We start from the raw sequence: 20,085 nt of genomic DNA, 5'->3' as shown, positions 1-20,085 counted from the left end.
TAATTAAAAGGGTATTTTCTTTATTCAAACGATTCCTAAAAATAACTTCATCTTTTCTTGTTTATTTTCTAGTTGGGTTGGAAGTTGTACGCTACTTTATATTAAGTAAATGAGGCTCTTTGAACATTTTTAATTGTATTGGGTTATGGACCCTATGAATTGAGTAACATGAGAATGTTGTTGCGAAATGTGAGACGGAGACATGTGGGCACAAGGTGCCGAGAAAAATATGATGATTTTTATTAATGACAGATTATGATATAGGCACGAGGTACCAGGGAAAATATTATGGTTTTATTTAATAGCATGTGAGTTGTCTGTGCGGTTGTGATATAAATATGGGCACGAAATGTCGTGAAAAATATGAAAGTGGGTTGAGACCTATATTAATTATGATTTTGAAATGAGGTGTCACAAGATGACCTTTACTCGAAAGAATTATATTCGAAAGATGCTTATTTGAAAGAGATTTATTTGAAGGAAATATATTCAAAAGATATTTATTGAAAAGTATATTAACTTAAAGATTATTACTTGAAAGATTTATAGGTGAAAGATTTATATTTGAAGGACTTGATTAGATGATTGCACTTGTATTTATTAATTGTTGAGAAACATTTATGGTATTCTTGTTACCTGCTTTTTATATCATTGGTTGATTATTGTTGCCATCATCGGTACCTGCTTCGTATTATTTTTGTACGCTATATTGCACAGGTTTATTTGGTGGTTTGGTCCTAGCCTCGTCACTACTTCGTCGAGGTTAGGCTAGGCACTTACCAACTCATGGGGTCGGTTGTGCTGATACTACACTTCTGTACATTTTTGTGTACAGATCCAGGTATTTGATCGATAGTAGCTATTCGTTACGGTGGAGACTCAAGGTAAACATGTTGCAGCGTTCGTAGTCCTCAGAGTCACCTTCAATTGTACTTATTTCCATTTGTTCCCTTTGTTTCGGAATAGTGATGTAATTATGTTGTATGACTACTCCTAGAAAGGCTTATGACTTGTACTACCGGTTTTGGGAATTGTAAATTGTTTGGAGAAATTTCATTTGAAGTTAATAAATATCAATGTTATTTCAGTAAATTTTAGGCTTACCTAGTTTAGAGACTAGGTGTCATCACGACTCCTTCGGAGGGATTTTGGATCGTGCCAATTCAGTAAGTGGGGGGACTATCTTTATTGGTAAAAATAAATATTATACGTGGATTTATTTGAATGGATGATATATATGACAAGACACGTGGATCATTGAGAAAGTGACAACTGGAGAGATACATTAAAAGAGGTACGAGTCTTAATAGATAGGAGCAAATCACCTACGAGAGGAGAAGATATGGTCGTTCAAGTTTAAATGGTTACATGAAGAGGTACCAGCGGAATGAATCAAGACAATAAAAAGGAAAGATTCGTGAATCAACAATTAATGAGCGTGAATGATCTCAAACGTTACAGAATCTTCATGAACAGTTACGATTACCAATTATAACGTCTCATTAGTTCCATTAATTTCTTATTGTAAGAATATTGATTATCAGTAGCCCGAGTACTTCTAAAAATAGGCTTTGACCGAAATTCCTATTTTTTTGGTTAAGCATGCTCATTGAATGATGTCTAATGCCATCCTTTCAAATCTTTGTTATCGATTCCCATGCCTTCAGAATTCACACAATACCAATCATATGCTTGAATCCGATGCCAACTATTTACTGACTCACATATTACCTCTCTTCAGGTTCACGTGTCATTTTGTCATTTGTCCAAATGTCGCTGGCCAATTTTATCCCATACAAATAGTATTTGTTAACTTTTAGAATCAGATTCATAATTTAGACGTCGTGAATTTTGATGTGAGAGAATAGATTTTGAAATATAAATATAAATTTATTTATATTTTTATGCACAAATATAAAAATTTGATCCTAAAATAATGAACTCAATCAAAGTCGTGAACCCGTGTGATTGAATCCTCCACTGTTCAAAATAAGCACCGTTGCCAATTTCTTGAGAGTTGAGATAGACCATTTAACAATGACCATTCACTTATTCTCCGGCCAAATTCGCAAGAGGCCACGGAGGCTAATTTATTGTCGGTCCAACGGTTGAGCACTGGCAATGTGATGTTTGTAGTTTTCTATGTTTAGGTAAGAGAGCAGACTTAAATTAGAAAGTGTCGTTGGAGTGATTAGAGAGATAATGATATGCTAATAAATTAGATACCCCTGCAATGGACATATTTTACCATTGTCTTAATTTGTCAGAAGCGGTGCGTCCACGGTTATTCCCGCTCATATTTTTATGTTAAGTTTTCAAACAAAAATTACCTCGACGAGAGCGAGGCCCCGGCCACTTCTTGTCTCCACGTCACTGCAACCAACGCCTTCAAATTTTCTCAATGAATGATTCAAGCGCGCACACACATAATATTATAATTTAGGGGATATATTTTGAACCAGTTGTATAAAATCAGACTTTTAATTCCTCCGCACCAATTTATTTGAAACGAGTCAATTGAATTTCTCTTTAATTAATAATTTTTTCTATACCTTTAAAATATTTAAATTATAAATTATTGTGACTAATAATACGTTTTATATATATAAATTTTATATTGAAATTTGCTGTCAAAATTAAGAAGTTTGACTCTCAAAATATGAACTGAATCAAACAAATATGAATTAACTGTATTTACAAAAATAATATAAAAAAATAATATGTATAAATATATAGCAAAAGTAGAACAATTGAGATATACATAAATTGACTCTGAAATATCAATAATGTAGAAAATGTACACACGATCATTGTTATACAACTATCCAACGAGAGATCAAAATAGGACTTGACAAACATAAATTTAAGTAGTTCCAATAAGTTGCTTTTGCTCTATTTTTTTCTTCCTTTTCAAAATATCAACTTCAACCCCAAAAATTATTCCTTTTAAGTTTAAAAAAACACTGTCGCTAAAACGTACTCTACTTCGAACCCCTCCATGAATTGTCCAAATATGAATTGGTAGTTTGGTACTAGTTCTCCTCCCACTCTCCCATGTTAATAACAGGTCTCCTGCACCTCTCTTCTGTGCAGTTCTTCTTTGTCGTAAAGGTGAAGTTATGAGGTTTTAGCTATAGATATTAGCTCCACAATCCACAGTGAAGCTTCTCTCTCAGCTCACTAGGCATTTTGCTCAAAAAGCCTGAAAAGGGAATTAAAAAAAACAATGCTATTCCCTTTTCCATTCACACCATGTGACCTCTGACAAATTCTTCTTCAATCTACATATACCTGAAAAACTCACTTACACGCACTTATTGTTGTTGCCTTGACATTTTCTTCGATACTAAGTCAAAAGGATTTGGTTTTGGTATTATTTTACTTTTCATAAGTAGTGGAGCGGTCAATGGCTGCTTCCTCGTCTCGAGGACGAAGTAGCTCGCCGTTTCACTATCGTAAGCCATCGACTCCATTTTCATCTTCATCGTCTTCAAATTCCTTCATGAATGGTCGACTCATGCCTCGATCGAGCTCCTCTTCAACGACGTCCTTCTTTGGCTCCGGCTCCAGATCCATGACCCCGAGTCGCAACCGAACCGATTTGGCTAATTCGCGAGGTTACGGGAACCGTTCGCCGGTGAATTATCCGTCGGCTGAGGATTTAATTGGTGAACCGGTGGATATGTCCAGATCAGGAGAGAGTATTTCGGTCACTGTTCGGTTTCGGCCGTTGAGGTAAATATGCTAGATCTAGTTTATTTAATTTGGATCTTTGTGCTGGTTTATTGGAGGAGTTTGAGGTTTTTTAGGGTTTCGAATTGAGTTTTTTGACAATGCGGTGAGAATTTGGTGTTATTGTATGGTGGCAGTGAAAGAGAATATCAAAAAGGCGATGAAATCGCGTGGTATGCTGATGGTGACAAAATCGTACGGAATGAGTATAATCCGGCGACAGCCTATGCCTTTGGTACAATTCTATGCACCTTCGAGTCATTTCGTGATTTTGATTCTGCTGGTTGTGAAAACTTTAGTGCATTATTTTGGGAATAATATGGAGTTTAAATGGTGCACTTGATAATTGCTTAGAAATTAGAATTGCCTTTTATTCGAAGTTTAAATTGTTATGTTGGTCATTTTATTTTGATGATGGTAGATAGAGTATTTGGACCTGATACGGGTACCCAGGAGGTTTACGAAGTAGCTGCTCGACCTGTGGTCAAGGCTGCAATGGAAGGCATAAACGGTATGATTTGATACTTGACATGCAAGATCTGCTAACACTTTGATTTTTTTAGCTAAATGGAACATGCACATGAGTTACTTAGTTTCAGATAATTCAGTTCAAGGGCATGCCCGAAAGAAATCTAATCTCTGCCTAGTGATCCGTCCATCATTGGCAATAGTCGAGATATCTGCCTAATATACTGACTAGAACAAAACGAGTGTCTCAGCTCCAAGGGCTATGTTCTTGGGCTGACGTATTTTCATTTGAGCGTGGTGGGTTGCGTTTTCCAATTCAGCTTCACTGACACAAGACCTGCTTATTATGCAGGCACAGTTTTTGCTTATGGTGTTACAAGTAGTGGCAAGACACATACTATGCATGTAAGTCTATTCTGTTGGGATATGCCCAGTTGTCCTTGAATTTGAGAGAAACTTCCGACTTCTGCTACATCTCAAACAAACAGTTTAGGATTATTTAATTGATAACTACTGACAAAGTTTGTTTAAGAATACTGTTTTATTTTTATATCTATAGCACTGTCGAAATTTGACGATTAAAAAAGTATTTGCTTCATTTTCATCTTTTGTTTGCCAAGTCCACGCCCCCCTCCTCCCGAAACCAATTAAAAGTTTTTGTCATCACATTGTTAATTTTAAGATATTGGTTTCTGCAGGGAGATCATAATTCTCCAGGTATAATTCCGCTGGCGATAAAGGATGTATTTAGCATCATTCAAGATGTAAGTCAGCTTACAAATCTATGTTATTTTAAAATTTTGATGGCACGCTACAAGCATGGCTCTAAAGTGTTATGACATCAATGATTCTTGTATAGCAATTCTATTCTATTGTCTGTATGAAAGTGTGACTTACTCTTGCTTATCCAAAAGAGAAAGTGCGACTAACTCTTAAATTTTGTCTTTCAGACTCCTGGACGCGAGTTCTTACTCCGTGTATCATATCTTGAAATCTATAATGAGGTTAGTATGGTGCACATCAGCCAGCTACTTCCACATATGATGAAATTGGTACTGAACTGGAGAGATTAAAAATTAATTATGCTTTGCTGCATGGATCATATCTGAAGAGCATCCTTTGTTGCAATCTTTAGATTACTAGTATAATTTATGATTCCCTTATACCTGCAGCATTACGTAACAGCTGCTATACAAAGTGAAATGCTGAAATGATTTCTGAAGTAGATTATCATCTCTCTTTATGCTCTTGTCTGCACTAGACCCTTTTTAGTTTCTCATTCCAGATATTAACTAGAGTTGGTGTCCATGCTCACCATGTTTATGGTGCCAGGTTATCAACGACTTGCTGGATCCAACTGGCCAGAATCTGCGTGTCAGGGAAGATAATCAGGTGTTTGTTGCTAATAAAACTAGTTGCTGTTCTTGGGAATTGTAGTAGGGTTGTTGGACAAGAGTTTTTAATTTGTTCCAAAGACCTATTTATCTCGAAGTTATGTTTCTGAGTGTTTGATTTTCTTATTTATTTATATGTTTGTCTTTGAAGATGAGAATATTGTTTCGACTTCAGGAACAGCAAATGGCCTAGTATCCGACGAATGATAAACTTGTCTCCCAGCACGTCCTCCACATGTTTAAGACTTATATATGATATTTACTACTCCCTCCCTTTCAATTTAAGTGTTGCTTTCCTTTTTAGTATGTTTCAAGAGTGCAATGCCTCAATCATATCTAATTTTTAACGCATGTCTTAGTGCTGTTATACCATTTATAAAATATTATTACTTATAAAAAAAGTATGTTTCAAAAAGAATGCCTCTTTCTGTATTTGGTAACTCTTTAAATCTAATATCCTACATTGCATATTTAAGGCCACAAGATTCAAACGGCATTTTGGAACATTATACACATCTTTAGTTTAAGATCACATAATTCAAAAGTCTTCCTTATTTTCTTAAACATCGTGTCTAGTCAAAATAAGGCACTTAAATTGAAACGGAGGGAGTAAATATTAATGTCCTCTTTATTTCTCAAAAGTAATTAATAAGAAGCAGAAGTTAGCTGATTAAGTTTGAAGAACTTAAGGGTTGAGATCATTAAATCCCTTTAGAGACAAAAAAACACTAGGTGATTTCTTTGAATCTGCCTAAGCCCTGTTGGGAAAAGTTACCCAGTACCTCTGCTGATGGGAGGTAGCAGGTATCCAATGGAATGGACGAGGTGCATGCAAGTTGGCCTCGACACCACTATCATAAAAGAAGGTGGAGATCATTCATTTCCTCACATGTTGTTTCCAAAATCTACAAGTCCTACATCTAATTGCCATAGAACAAATCCTGATGTTTCCAATGAAGTTCTTCTATCTACGTAGGAGATATTTATGCTTCTTCCCAAAGTCCTTGTTTTCAGATGTTGCTCTGTAGTTCTTGATTCTTTGTACATGCAATGGATGTGCAGGGTACTTATGTTGAAGGTATAAAGGAGGAAGTTGTTTTATCACCTGGGCATGCACTTTCTTTCATTGCTGCAGGGGAAGGTAATTAGTTTAGCTATTCAGGTCTGTCTTTGTTGATAGCCAATGTTTTTGTTATCTATATTCGTATTGATTACCATTTTCCTTTTCCAGAGCATCGACACGTTGGTTCAAACAATTTCAATTTGTTTAGTAGCCGTAGTCACACAATATTTACCCTGGTAAGTTTGAATATGATGGCTCATTGTGATATATTGCTTATTGCAACCAGAAATTTCTTTATCATGCACTTATTTTTCAAACCAATGAAAGCTGCTGTCTCCACTGAACTTTATCATGTTACTAATATGTACCTTTCGGCCTAGTTGCACTTCCCTTTAAGGCATACATGGATTTTTGTTTTTTCTTAAGGTCCCTTCTCACCAATTCAATGCAGTAATTATGGATAGCTTATCGGTAAGATGGGAGCCTTTGACATACTGTGGCATTGGGCCACTCTTCCTAGTAAACTTGGGGTTTCTTTGACTCATTTGTGAAAAGATACACTAGGTAAAAGCTAATATTTAGACTGAATGATACCAAAATTGCTAACCATGTAAATGTGAATTCCCCATTTCATGGATTTTGAATAATAGACCTAAAAACTGTTAGAGCTTAGTTAAAATGCTCTATTTTATTTATTTATTTTTTAAAATAAATTAACTTCGTTTTTAACTCTTATTCTATTTGGATGGGAAGTATCCTCTTTTGTTTAGACTCTGGAGATTGAATAATGGAAGTTTGAACTAGGCAATTTTGCAGGGTAACTAATCTGTCAAGTGCTTGCCCACATAATCTTCTTCCTTTGCATAATCACAAAATAAGTTCTCGAACTTTGTCATAATCAGTTAATTTGCCTGTTCTAGGAAAATTGTACGTGAAACTGTTGATGAATGGTTTTCTGGAGGCCCTCAACATCATCTGAAATATATGAAATTTTCTTATGTCTTATTTAGTCTTTGTTTACAACTTAAAATATATGTCTTATTTTGTCTTATATCAACTTGAATATTTGTAAAGCACTAATTAGATAACTTTTCTATAACATGAAATCTCGGTTCAGTGTTGGGAAGAAACTTCTGCTGAAATGCGATTATGGAATTCAACTGTGTTGCAGGCTCATTTTACCCACTAGCACTCTTAGAAAATTGGATGACAAGCTGTTGGAGCTGTAATTAAATGTTTTCTTTCCGTGAATTTTGAGTGGAAGAAACTGTCAGTTATGCCTTATCGAGAAACTTTCAATTATGTTTGGTCCATCCATTGTGACATTAAATGGTTTATATCTTGATTCTTGATACACAAACTTCAATCTGTAACTGCTTGATACAAAAAATAAAATAAAATAAAATATTCAATCTGTAACTGCTAGTGAATTTTGGGTCACATTGCTGAAGTACTTTGGTTTATCTTCCTTAATAGCCTTAATTATAACTTTCAGTTTTGTACTCTTCTAGTTCAGATATTTTAGTGGTTATATTTGCTACTGGGTTTTGTTAGTCATGTCTCATTGTCCACTTTATTACACATTGTGCAGATGATTGAAAGTAGTGCTCATGGGGATGAATATGATGGAGTGATCTTCTCTCAGCTTGTATGACTACTAGCACTATATGTTCAGTATTAAACAACAGTGCATCATAGCACCTAACATTTTTGTTTTTCCACTTAGAACTTGATTGATTTGGCTGGATCTGAGAGCTCTAAAACTGAAACAACGGGATTGCGGAGAAAGGAAGGATCATATATAAACAAAAGTCTTTTGACTCTTGGAACTGTAAGTACTAAGCCATCAGGGGTTGATGGTTTCTATGTGGTTTGCTATAACTGTTGCATTTTAACAATATTGTGATATTTCAATTATGTGAAAAATAGAGGAAAAAAGGAGAGAAGATTACTTCTCGAGTTGGTTGTAGACAATACACAAGAGGGCAGCTCATAGAGGAGTTTAAGCTGCAAGAAGTAAGGGAAATTTAGCTTAAATGAAACAAGGAAAGCTATTAAATAAGGAAATTACCTAAATATCTAGATTCCTAATTGTGACACAATTAGAAAGAACTTTGACACTAACCTAAACACAAATTGAATAGGAAGTTCTGACAATAGCTAAATTAATTCTCTTGGCTTTCAACAAGTTATATACTTTTGCTCATGATCTACCAGTATTTGCATTTTTGGGGCTGAGGTGAGGAGTAGAGTAAATTTTTATATGTTTATTCATTTTCAATCTGACACCTTGATTGTGCTATCATTTATTAAGGTCATTGGAAAATTAAGTGAAGGGAAGGCATCTCATGTTCCTTATCGGGATTCTAAACTTACTCGGCTACTCCAGACTTCACTGAGTGGGCATGGACATGTGTCTGTGAGTATGATGAGCATATACTCTACATTTCCATTCTATTGATCTATCTTGTCTTTGTACAGCTGTTATGCCTTATTTGATGTTTATCTTTTCCTCCTAGATTCCTTTTCATCTGTTCTAACATGATTGTCCTGTTGCTTGATAAAGATTACAAATAGGTCTAATTCACCTCTTCTTTCTTGTTTTCTGTAGCTCATATGTACTGTTACTCCTGCATCAAGCAATATGGAGGAAACACACAATACGTTAAAGTTTGCAAGCAGGGCTAAACGTGTGGAGATTTATGCATCACGCAACAAGGTTTGCCCTGTTGCTGTTTCAGTATTGTGGAATTGGAGTTGTGAAGGCTGAAGCTTAATATATGTCTCTTTCAGATTATTGATGAGAAATCCCTGATTAAGAAATATCAAAGGGAAATATCGTGTCTTAAAGAAGAGCTTGATCAACTAAGAAGGGGGATGCTTGTAGGTGTCAATCCTGTAGAACTTTTGACTTTGAAACAGCAGGTAACAACTCAATTAAATTTTTTTGGTAAAGTCCATCTACAGCTAAAGGTCAAATATGTCATGTTCAATTAACTACATGCTTAAAGACATCTGTGCTTTATCAGTTTTTTGGGATTAATCTGTAGTGAGATAACATTTCTCCTAATCAATACTTATTATGATAGTGAACATTCCACTTAAAACTAAAAAACGATTCTCCAGGGGGTTCCTCTTTTTTTCCCCCTTTTCATATTCATATTTATATCCTCTGCAACAATTGTTGGGATGGTCTTTCGTAGAAAAGCTATATATCGGATTGGAAGCAATGACTTCAGCCTCTTTCTCCTTATATGGCGTTTAAAGAGCGTGACTCTTTAGTTTATTTAAGTTCAAATTAGTTAAAGTAAAAGGCCCCACTTGATTCAATTCATGAATTAGCCCACTATGAGTCGGTGTATGCTTGTAGGTGTCAATCCTGTATAACTTTTGACTTTGAAACTTCAACTTCTCAAGTTAAACTATTTGGTAAAGTCCGTCTACAGCTAAAGGTCAAATATGTTATGTTCAGCTAACTACTTGCTTAAAGACATCTGTGCTTTATTAGCTTTTGGGGATTAATATATGGCTGCGGTTGGTTTCTTGTGCTGTATAACTTGTTAATGGTCTTTTTGCAGTTGGAAGAAGGGCAAGTGAAAATGCAATCAAGATTGGAAGAGGAGGAGGAAGCCAAGGCAGCTCTAATGAGCAGGATACAGAGGCTAACTAAACTGATCCTTGTTTCTTCAAAGAATTCAATCCCTGGGTATTTGGGTGATGTTGCCGGGCCTCAGAGGAGTCGTTCTCCTTCTGAAGATGATGTAGGTTGCTCTATCTTTCATCATGAGTACAGTTTCTTTATGCCATTATTTGTTCCCTCCAGGAGGGTAGATAGTCTCTGAATCTTATCCTCTATTCGATCTTAAAGATACATCATGCTTTCTGATTTTCGCAAGTCTTCCACCCAGTATTGCAGCTGGGTTTAGCTACTACATATATTTTCACTTAACATGTACTAATTTTCTTCTTTCATCTGTTATACCAGTTTATGATTCTCCATCTACTCCAGGAGACTAAACATACTCCTCTTCTTGCTGCTACTTTTTTTTTCTCCCCGTTGTTCTTTTTTCAATTTCAAAAGTATCTGTCAAAGAATATGTAGCTTTCTGTTACCTTTAAAAAAAAAAAAGAATATGTAGATTTCATATTATTCCTTGCTTGCAGATTCTTGATTTGTCATTTAGGATAAAAATATTTTTTCTGTGTATTGATCTTCTTTTCTTTGATTGCCCGGCTCTTCCATCAGAAGATGGACAGTTCTATGCTTATAGATGGTGAGAATCAGAAAGACCCTTCAGCATATACTTCTGATCACAAACACAGAAGATCTTCTAGCAAGTGGAATGATGATATATCTCAGGTTGGGAGCGCAATGACTGAATCGGCTCAGGTGGGTGAACTTGTCATTGGTTTTGCCTGTGGTTCAAAGCTGCCCATTGTATGTCTTTACCTCTCTAAATTTCACATTCTTAAAATCCTTTATTGGAGGAGAGTACCGTAGTGGTTCTTAATATTGCTAAATGTTAATACTCTGAGGGGTCGTTTGGTATGAGGTGTAAGAAGGTATAGGGGTGGTATAAAAATTTAATACCACACCTTAATATTCTGTTTGATTAGCAAACCAGGTATAAGTTATCTCGGTGTTAATTTTAACACCAGGATAACTTATACCTTATAGAGGATGGAGTAATTAGCACCGGTATAACTTATACCTTCTTAGAAATTAAGCAATTGTCATTCTTAATACAACATACCAAACAGTGAATAAACAACAATCCCACCATAACTAATCCCAGCATAACTTATCCCAACATAACTTATACCGGCATAACTTATACCGGCATAAGGCGTATTCCAACCAAACGACCCCTGAAGGACTTGAATATTTAAGCTTCATGTTGTTTAAGTTTACTCTATATGCTTTCAGAGGTCTTTTCTTTCCGCAGAATCTGATGTGTCTGCATATATTTTTTCTTTATGAATTACGAAGTTACTATGCCGAAGTTACATTTCAACAAGCTCACCATTTTGTATAAGGAGCAAGAAGTTGTTTGGGATCCCATAAGCTATACTACATTTATTGCAAATCCACTCTTGCACTACATAGATTTGCAGAGCTTCTTGTACCTCTGATATTTAAACTCGCTTTAGATAGTAAAGCTTTTAGTCAATTATGTAGTGTGTTTAAAAACTCTCGAAAAGGTGCAATAATTTTGTCCTTTACTTATTTATCAGGTTTTTATTTCATTATCTTTTTCATTTTTATTGTCTTTTTATTCGAGTATAGGAAGGAATTTCAATGTCAGATCGGATGGACCTCCTTGTAGAGCAAGTCAAGATGCTTGCTGGAGAGATTGCATTCAGCACCAGTACATTGAAACGCTTAGTTGAGCAGTCCGTAGATGATCCAGAGAGTTCAAAAACACAAGTACAGACTGTTTTGTCTTTCTGGACTCAATGTTTTATAACAATGTGCTGGTCAAGTTATAATGAGTCTATGTTATCTTTATGACTGCTTTCCTGCTGGGACTTAATTGATTGTGAGTCACTTATAGAATATCTTCTCACTAGGTTCGCATTCTGTATCTCTCAAATGGTGTACCCCTTTCAATCTCTGTTGTTAAAACTTGAAAGAATTTGTCATTTAGTGCTTTCCAGAAAGTCTTGTGTATTACACTAGTGTCAGTTGTGGAGCATATTTAATTCTGAAATCATCACTAGAAACAACGGGGCATCTTTGATCGTCAAAACTCTTAGGATTCTGAATGCTTGATGACTTACCACAAGATGTAAGAGTTTTTCCAATGCGACTGATTCGTTTCTTCCTTGTGCAATTGCTGCTGTCTGAAGCACATAGAAAAGAAATTTTCATTTGATCCTGTAAGTAGTTGTGTCCCTTTTTAAGATTCTGGACTTATTTGTTGTGCTAACTCTTATGACAGATTCAAAATTTAGAGCATGAAATTCAAGAAAAGAGAAAGCAGATGAGGATGTTGGAACAGCGTATTGTTGAAAGTGGTGAAGCATCAGTTGCCAATGCATCTTTAGTCGAAATGCAGCAGGTGATGTCACGTTAACCTTTTCTATTGTCATGGGCTTTTCTCCCCCTCTTATGCGGTTTTATACTTTGTCTCACATTTCTATCTTTGACAGACTTTGATGAAATTGATGACACAATGTAGTGAGAAGAGCTTTGAGCTTGAGGTTGGTTACCCTATAAAAGCTCAATCGAGAACACCCCCTTTTTTAAATCTAAAATAAAATATTCATTGTTGTTACAACTTTGTAAGCATCTTTCTTTTAGATGAAGTTGTTTACAGTTTGACCTTCTGATGCAGATCAAATCCGCAGATAATCGGATTCTCCAAGAACAGCTGCAAAACAAGGTAAAAAGAAGGCATTATTTATCTTGTTGCTAATGGAATGGCCTGGTTGCTAAATTAATGTTGACCTTTCCGATAGCTAATTTTCTTTCCTAGGCATAATCTGACTGTTATTTTATGTTGTTTTCAGAGCTTAGAGAACAAGGAACTACAAGAAGAGATTTGTCATCTTGAACGGCAGCTAGCTGTCAAGGCAGAACAATCGTTTCCCTCATCAGAAAAATGTCTATCTGATGAATATGTTGATGAGCTTAGAAGGAGAATTCAGTCCCAGGTAGATAGTAACTTTTGATGGTAGTTATTGATCTGATGTACAGCTAATTCTTTTATTTTCTGCAATTATTCTTTTGAAGGGGAGCTTTGGTGTAACTGGTAAAGTCATGTGACCAGGAGGTCACGGGCTCGAGCTGTGGAAACAACCCAGAAATGCAGGGTAAGGCTGCATACAATAGACCCTTGTGGTCCGGCCCTTCCCCGGACCCCGTGCATAGTGGGAGCTTAGTGCACCGGGCTGCCCTTTTATTTTTCTGCCGTGGTCCTCCTCGGGGAGGAGGGTCTCTCAGGAGCAAGTGAAGCCTGATTATCTCTGAAGTTTAAATACACGGTGCAGAATGCATCTACCATTGAATCTAAGTAAAGACAAGGGAAACTCAAGGACTATAGGAAGATAAGAAAACTTCCTTCATGTAAGTTTGATTGAAACAGAAGAAAGAGGAAACTGCACTATCCAAGTTGATGCATTTATGATTGATAGGAACCTGATGTGGTATGTTTCAGAATAATTATTAGTTTAAGATTTCTTCAACTGAGGAATTGGAATGATTTGATTAATTGATCTGATGAGGTGTGCCTATTTTCTCCCTTCATTTTACCCTCAGTTAATGTTACAAGCTTCACCTTTATCTCTCTGACATAGTTAACTGTTCTGGACTCAAACTTTTTCTTGATGAAATTTGTACAGGTTAATGTTGTCTGTATTTTATGAAAATAAAAGTTCCCATGAATTTGTGTATTAAACCTTCGATCTTCTATTACTTGGATTATCCCCTATTATCAGACTAAATCTCGAGACTTTTTTTGTGATGTTACACAAATATGACCTTCATGATTGTACAGGTGCATTAATGTTGTTTACACATGCTTTATATGGATTCATCATGGTTCTAATATGTTGGTTTGCAATTTGAGCAGGATATTGAGAATGACAAACTAAAGCTGGAACATATTCAGATTGCAGAGGAGAACAGTGGTTTGCGTGTGCAGAACCAGAAATTGTCAGAGGAAGCTTCATATGCAAAAGAATTAGCATCTGCTGCTGCTGTTGAACTGAAAAATTTAGCTGCTGAAGTCACAAAGCTCTCGTTACAGAATGCAAAACTAGAAAAAGAAATGTTAGCTGCTCGAGAGATGTCGAATTCTAGGAGTTCCATTGCGCAAACTGGTAATCTTAGTAACAGAAAGCATGGTGAAAACATAAGATCAGGGCGTAAAACCCGGGTCTCTGGCCGAGGAAGTGAATTTTCAGGAGCGATTCATGATGACTTTGACACGTGGGACCTAGATCCTGAAGATCTAAAGATGGAGTTGCAAGCAAGAAAACAACGTGAGACACTTCTTGAGGCTGCGCTGGCTGAGAAGGAAATTGTGGAAGATGAGTACAGGAAAAAAGTTGAGGAGGGAAAGAGGAGGGAGGCCTCTTTAGAAAATGATTTGGCAAATATGTGGGTGCTTGTTGCCCAGCTAAAGAAAGAAAATACTGCTAGGCGAGACTCAAAGCTGGCAGGTGACTGGCAGAATGGTGGAGAAAACAATTTGATTAATCCAGAAATTAATGATGGTGACCACAAGGACCCCATCCCGGATGTTAGCCAAGACGGGGATCATACAAATACAGCTGCTGAGGTTACGAAGGAAGAACCTCTTGTTGCCCGCTTGAAGGTACTTCAGCTTGTCCTTCTCTGATTGGTTTTCTGCACCTTTGTCTGGAAAATGTAGGTGTTTGACATTTCCTTCTCAATCATCTGAATCTTGTGGTGATATTTATCTATTAGCCACGTTTTCCCATTTGACGTCATGCTTCAAAAACCAACTTATCTGCATAAACACTAGTAGAATGTTCCGTAGAATCATAAAGACTGTAAGATAGCAATTTTTGCTGTTTTCTTTACTGTGTGGTATGGCACTCTCTCTATAGTTCTATGCTATTCCTTGCACCAAATTTGAAGCATTTGACTGAGATTTGTAATTTTTTTACTTGTTTATTCTAATGGTAGTTGTGGAAGAAGATATGAAAGTGGTAGATGTAAGTATTTTCGGGAAAATATTACTGGACAGCTAAAACATTTGGAGTCATTTGATTCTTGACATATGTGAAAGTTACATAGAATAATACTTTCTGTATAACTTACACCTTCTATTAAAAAAAATACTTTTGTGAACATGTCAAATGGATGTTCCAGTAGTAAAGTTTTGTCAAATGTAAATTAGGATGGAGAGTCAGGTAGTACATCTTACTGTTCTGGTTTAGTACAAGTGCTGCTAACTAGTGTTATTTCTTTTTTGTCATAAATCCAACAAATATGTAAATTTTCGATGAGTTTTTACATTTGCACATCCAGGCTCGAATGCAAGAAATGAAGGAGAAGGAACACAGGTACTTGGGTAATGGTGATGCAAATTCACATATATGTAAAGTGTGTTTTGAGTCGCCTACTGCTGCAATGCTTCTTCCTTGCCGACATTTTTGCTGTAAGTTACTTTTTAATTTTGTGCTTTCATTATTTGTGCTCTCATGTCATAGTCTGTTCTTATGCGGTGTTAATATTGCAGTGTGCAAGTCTTGTTCCCTTGCCTGCATTGAGTGTCCAATCTGTCGGACAAAAATTGCAGATAGGATTTTTGCTTTTACTTGATTTTGTGCTTCGCCTGCTTGGAATGATGGTGCACAAAAGGTCTGAGTCCCATGGATCACATTTTATTCTTACGTTTGTTCAAACATACTGAAAAATATTGCTTACTCTCTTTTTTCTCTTTACTGCAGGGGCTCGTTTATTCTTGTCAACTTGCTATTTTCTATGATATTCTTTTATTAGTTCAACTGTATGTAAAGTTCCCGCAACTCGATTCAAATGCTATATCATTTTTTTCCTGCGTACTTAACCAAGGAACTGTAGAATAAGAAACAAAGCAACAGAGGAAAGAGAGAAAAGGTTGGAAATTAGTAAATCTTAAGTTCAGGGAGTTTCCATATGATCCCCTTGATCGTCAAATGTAATGTATAGATAGAACAAATGAGCAAATACAAGATGGCATGTTATTGTTGTATTGTCTGTAAATTTTTTAAACGTCTACCAGTTGCATGTAATTTGGACTTCTTTATTCACGTCCTTTCATTCAATTCTGCGCTTAATTATGTATTAATAATTGTTGTCTTTTCTCACCGGGCTCTACCGCTAGCTTTACAAAGAGAGTGGCTCATCCATGGCAAAAATGATATAGGTACGCATCTGGTTTGATGCCGTATTCCAAGTTTGATTGGTTCGAACTAGTCGGCTTATAGAGAGTGATTGAGCTCGCAAAGTAGATGAGGAATTTTTGTAATAATAGTGAAATATGTCCAAAGTAACCAAACCTTCAATATCTATAAAAAAAGATCTTTGCTCTAAATTATTAACTAACGTATTCAAGATCAATGGATTTGATATTGGCCGTCCAGTGTGTTTAATCAAAATAATATTAAAAAAAAAATAGAAGCGATATGCGCTCAAACGCACTTGCATACACAACTTCTTGATAAGTAGTTAGTTTTTTTTAAATAAAAAATTTAATATACAGGAAAAACTACACTTGCAAATTTGTTCAACAAAGGCGATTAATACCACAAAATAAATCGTGAGGGACAAGCTCGCATGAGTTGCTCCTTGATTTTAAATAAATATTGTCACGGCGTAAATTGCTAAGTGTTGAATTTATGAAAACTATATCGGGATAATCTTATGAACTAAACGAAATGTTACGATGCATTTTGACTCTTAAATATCTTATATGACTTGTTGATGATGTGAAGCTCATGGCACGTTTTGAAATGACATTATTTCACTCGTTGTCACTTGGTTTTAATCTAGAAAATGAAATGAGCAATTTGGTGCTATTTTGCGACAAGGGAATGGATTTCGGCTAAAAGCCATGAATTGTGAAATGCTTGTGTTTGGCTTAACCGGTCGGGAGGTAAGTCGGTCATCTTGGGTCCTCGATGCATACATGCCTAGCTGGTCGGGAGGTACGCCAGTAGTCATGCATGAACCACCCGTCACGATCTAAAATCTCACAAAGTTCGTGATGAACCTTACCTAATCCACTAGGCGAATCTACAAGTATAACCAACAATTCAAAATTCCAAAAGATACAAATAAGTCCAAAACATAGTGGTCGACAAGTAATAAACAATAAGTAGAGTATCATTCACACAAGAACTTGTGATCAATTATCAACTAATAATTAATTTGTTTAAGCGATTTTCTAAAATCTAATTATTTAACTATAACTAATCTTGAGTTGTAAACTGAGAAATTTAAGGAAATAAGTAAGCAAGATTAGAGACGAATTCAATGAGAGAAAATATTGTAGGGTTATGGGTCAGCTAACAATCTCGTCAAGTTTTTTTTACTTAAATTACCTAATTAATTTATCTGGTTTATTGATTGATATGGTTAATATTAGTCGTAGCATTCTCCCGAAGTACTACTCGCCTATTCAAGCTAATCTAACGTCTATATTTCTATGGAATTAGAACTAACAAGAACACATTAATAATTTCTGTATAGTAACCAAGCAAAGCGACTGTCTATATTTCTATCCTAACTGCAAATCCATTCTCCGAGGCCCAGGTTCATATGCTTGCTCTACTCAACCCTATATGCAATCTAATTACCACTTTCGAGTTCAATCCTAGAATTGTAGATAGTATTCAATTAGTGATCAAACAATCAAATAATTAAGCGCATAATTGAATAAAATAAAATAATAAGATTAATTCAAGCTTTAACTACAATGTTCATGTAACACCTACAACTCTAAAACTAATAAACTATAAAACTAAAGAAAGAGAAGAGAAGAAAAACCGTATCGTCGAGCTCCAAGCACTGTTGCTACTATGCTGCGTTCCCAACAGGTCTCCAATGTGAATAATCCCTCCAAATTAGGTTAGAATCCTTTTGTACAAGTTAGGAGCATATATAACCGAAAAACCTTGTCCCGAGCGAAGTAGGACAAATTTTGAAATTGAACGCCATAATGGGCGCGAGGCGTTAACCTGGACGTTGGAGTTGTTTTCTCGCTACCTTTGGCGTTTTGAGAAGCGCAGGGCGCCATCTTTAGCACCCAAATTCCTACTGCTTCCTCTTTGTTGCCTTTGGCATTGCACTGACCTGGACGCTGAAATGATACTTCCTTTATTTTCTTCCGTTTTAGTTCTAAACTTTGCTGACCTTCGTTCTGTTTCGCTCCTAATTGGTACCTGCACATATAAACACCAAAATTAAACTCAGCTAATCGCAACACACATGAAAATACACTAGATTCGTAGGCAATATGTATATAAATGCAAATACACTCCACACTTAAACTCTTGCACGTACTCGAGCAACTTAAAAGCTTCATTATCCCAATAATAACCCAAAATATCACATCATGAGGGAAAATATAACCATTAAGCACACTATACAATATACATTTCACACACTTTCAACCTATATATGCTAAACTATAAGTAAACAATTCAATTCACCTTACATCAAAGACCGACTCGTTGCCACTAAGCATTCTCAACTTACACACTCACCCTAACTAGAAAAGTTTAATAACGTCACGTATCCATCATGAGATCGTGTGCAACATATTCAAATATGAGATCATGTGCAACACATTCAAATATGAATTCGAATAAAATTGAAGGACATTACATATATGAACAAAAATTATTCACTATCATAAAAAAATTCATGCGCATCCCAAGGTTGTACCATAGGCTTGCCCGTAGTGAATCTCTACTAATCTAAATTTGCAAAGTCTAGGATCAATTATGTCTTTATGGGTCATAATGTAGGCTAAGGGATAAGTAAAGTATATTTGGATAATAGTGACTGATCCTCTTAAATACTTTTAATACACTTCACTTTAATTTTCAAGCACACACCCTTCATGACCAACTCGAGCGCATTGCCACAAAACCATATACAATTCGGCCCTTTTTTAAAGCACATATACATTCACTAGCCCAGACTAAAAAGAATTGGAGGTGTATTTTCTATTTTTGGTATTTTTTTGTTTTTCTTCTCTCTTTTTCCCCCGCTCTCCATAGGTTTAGTTTGCCTGGCTAGTGATCTTTCATAACATACGTGTACCTTTTGGCCTTTTTATGGTTTCACTCAAAAGCTACCCCAAACTCTTTCCTTTCTCTTTTAGCGGTGGAAGTTCTTTAGAAGGTAAAAATTCAATAAAATCGGATAAGAATTAAAAATGAGATTCGACTTGTAATGTGGGTTCCAAAAAAAAGGTTTACAAGCTCAAATGAGCTAACTAAGAGTAATTTTTTTCAATGGTAGGAAAATTGCCTTCATGTTCACGCAAAAAAACACCTATGTCATCTCTTAGACTCACAAACTTAATTCTTTTACTTCGGCTAACACACAAGACAAGTTCTAGACTTACACAAAATAATACAGAGTACAATCTAGACCTCACATCACACAACACACATGACCCATTTGGAACGATTTTATTCTAACTCTCAAGTCAAAGCAAGTAATCACTAGCAAAAAATATTAAGCAATAAAATACTAGATGAACATACAAGTCAAGAAACTGAGAGAATGCGTCATAAATAGACTATTCAGTTTAATTAAGGCATCAATTTTTTTATCAAAACATGACGGGAAGTTAATTTGTATGCCAAAGGCTACCTATGCTAGCATCAATCAAGTCAAAGGCACCTAGGATCAAATTCAGTCTTCTTTCCTATTCCTATTCTAAACTAAAAGGATAAAAT

At 35.8% G+C, this 20,085-nt stretch overlaps 1 protein-coding gene across 2 annotated transcripts; it reads left to right on the top strand.

Moving 5' to 3' along the window:
• The first annotated feature begins 3,089 nt into the window (after window positions 1–3,089).
• On the top strand, window positions 3,090–16,362 carry LOC104213942 (kinesin-like protein KIN-7D, mitochondrial). Of its 2 annotated transcripts, none has more exons than XM_009763511.2 (25): window positions 3,090–3,735; window positions 3,870–3,967; window positions 4,154–4,243; window positions 4,553–4,605; window positions 4,899–4,964; window positions 5,151–5,204; window positions 5,533–5,592; window positions 6,657–6,735; window positions 6,826–6,893; window positions 8,249–8,305; window positions 8,384–8,488; window positions 8,972–9,076; window positions 9,269–9,376; window positions 9,451–9,582; window positions 10,236–10,418; window positions 10,907–11,047; window positions 11,945–12,085; window positions 12,600–12,719; window positions 12,811–12,861; window positions 12,996–13,043; window positions 13,171–13,314; window positions 14,232–14,978; window positions 15,659–15,788; window positions 15,870–15,991; window positions 16,081–16,362. In XM_009763511.2, the coding sequence occupies exons 1-24, from the start codon at window positions 3,407–3,409 to the stop codon at window positions 15,950–15,952; spliced, it is 3,192 nt and encodes a 1,063-aa protein (XP_009761813.1). In that variant the 5' UTR covers window positions 3,090–3,406; the 3' UTR covers window positions 15,953–15,991; window positions 16,081–16,362. The 2 variants fall into 2 exon arrangements, with proteins under 2 accessions (XP_009761813.1, XP_009761812.1); XM_009763510.2 differs by having other exon boundaries at window positions 10,904–11,047.
• Window positions 16,363–20,085: the final 3,723 nt, after the last annotated feature.

The sequence above is a fragment of the Nicotiana sylvestris genome, chromosome 3 (genome assembly GCF_000393655.2).
Source record: "Nicotiana sylvestris chromosome 3, ASM39365v2, whole genome shotgun sequence".
Taxonomy (NCBI): Eukaryota; Viridiplantae; Streptophyta; class Magnoliopsida; order Solanales; family Solanaceae; genus Nicotiana; species Nicotiana sylvestris.
This window is presented reverse-complemented; position numbering and strand designations above follow the sequence as displayed.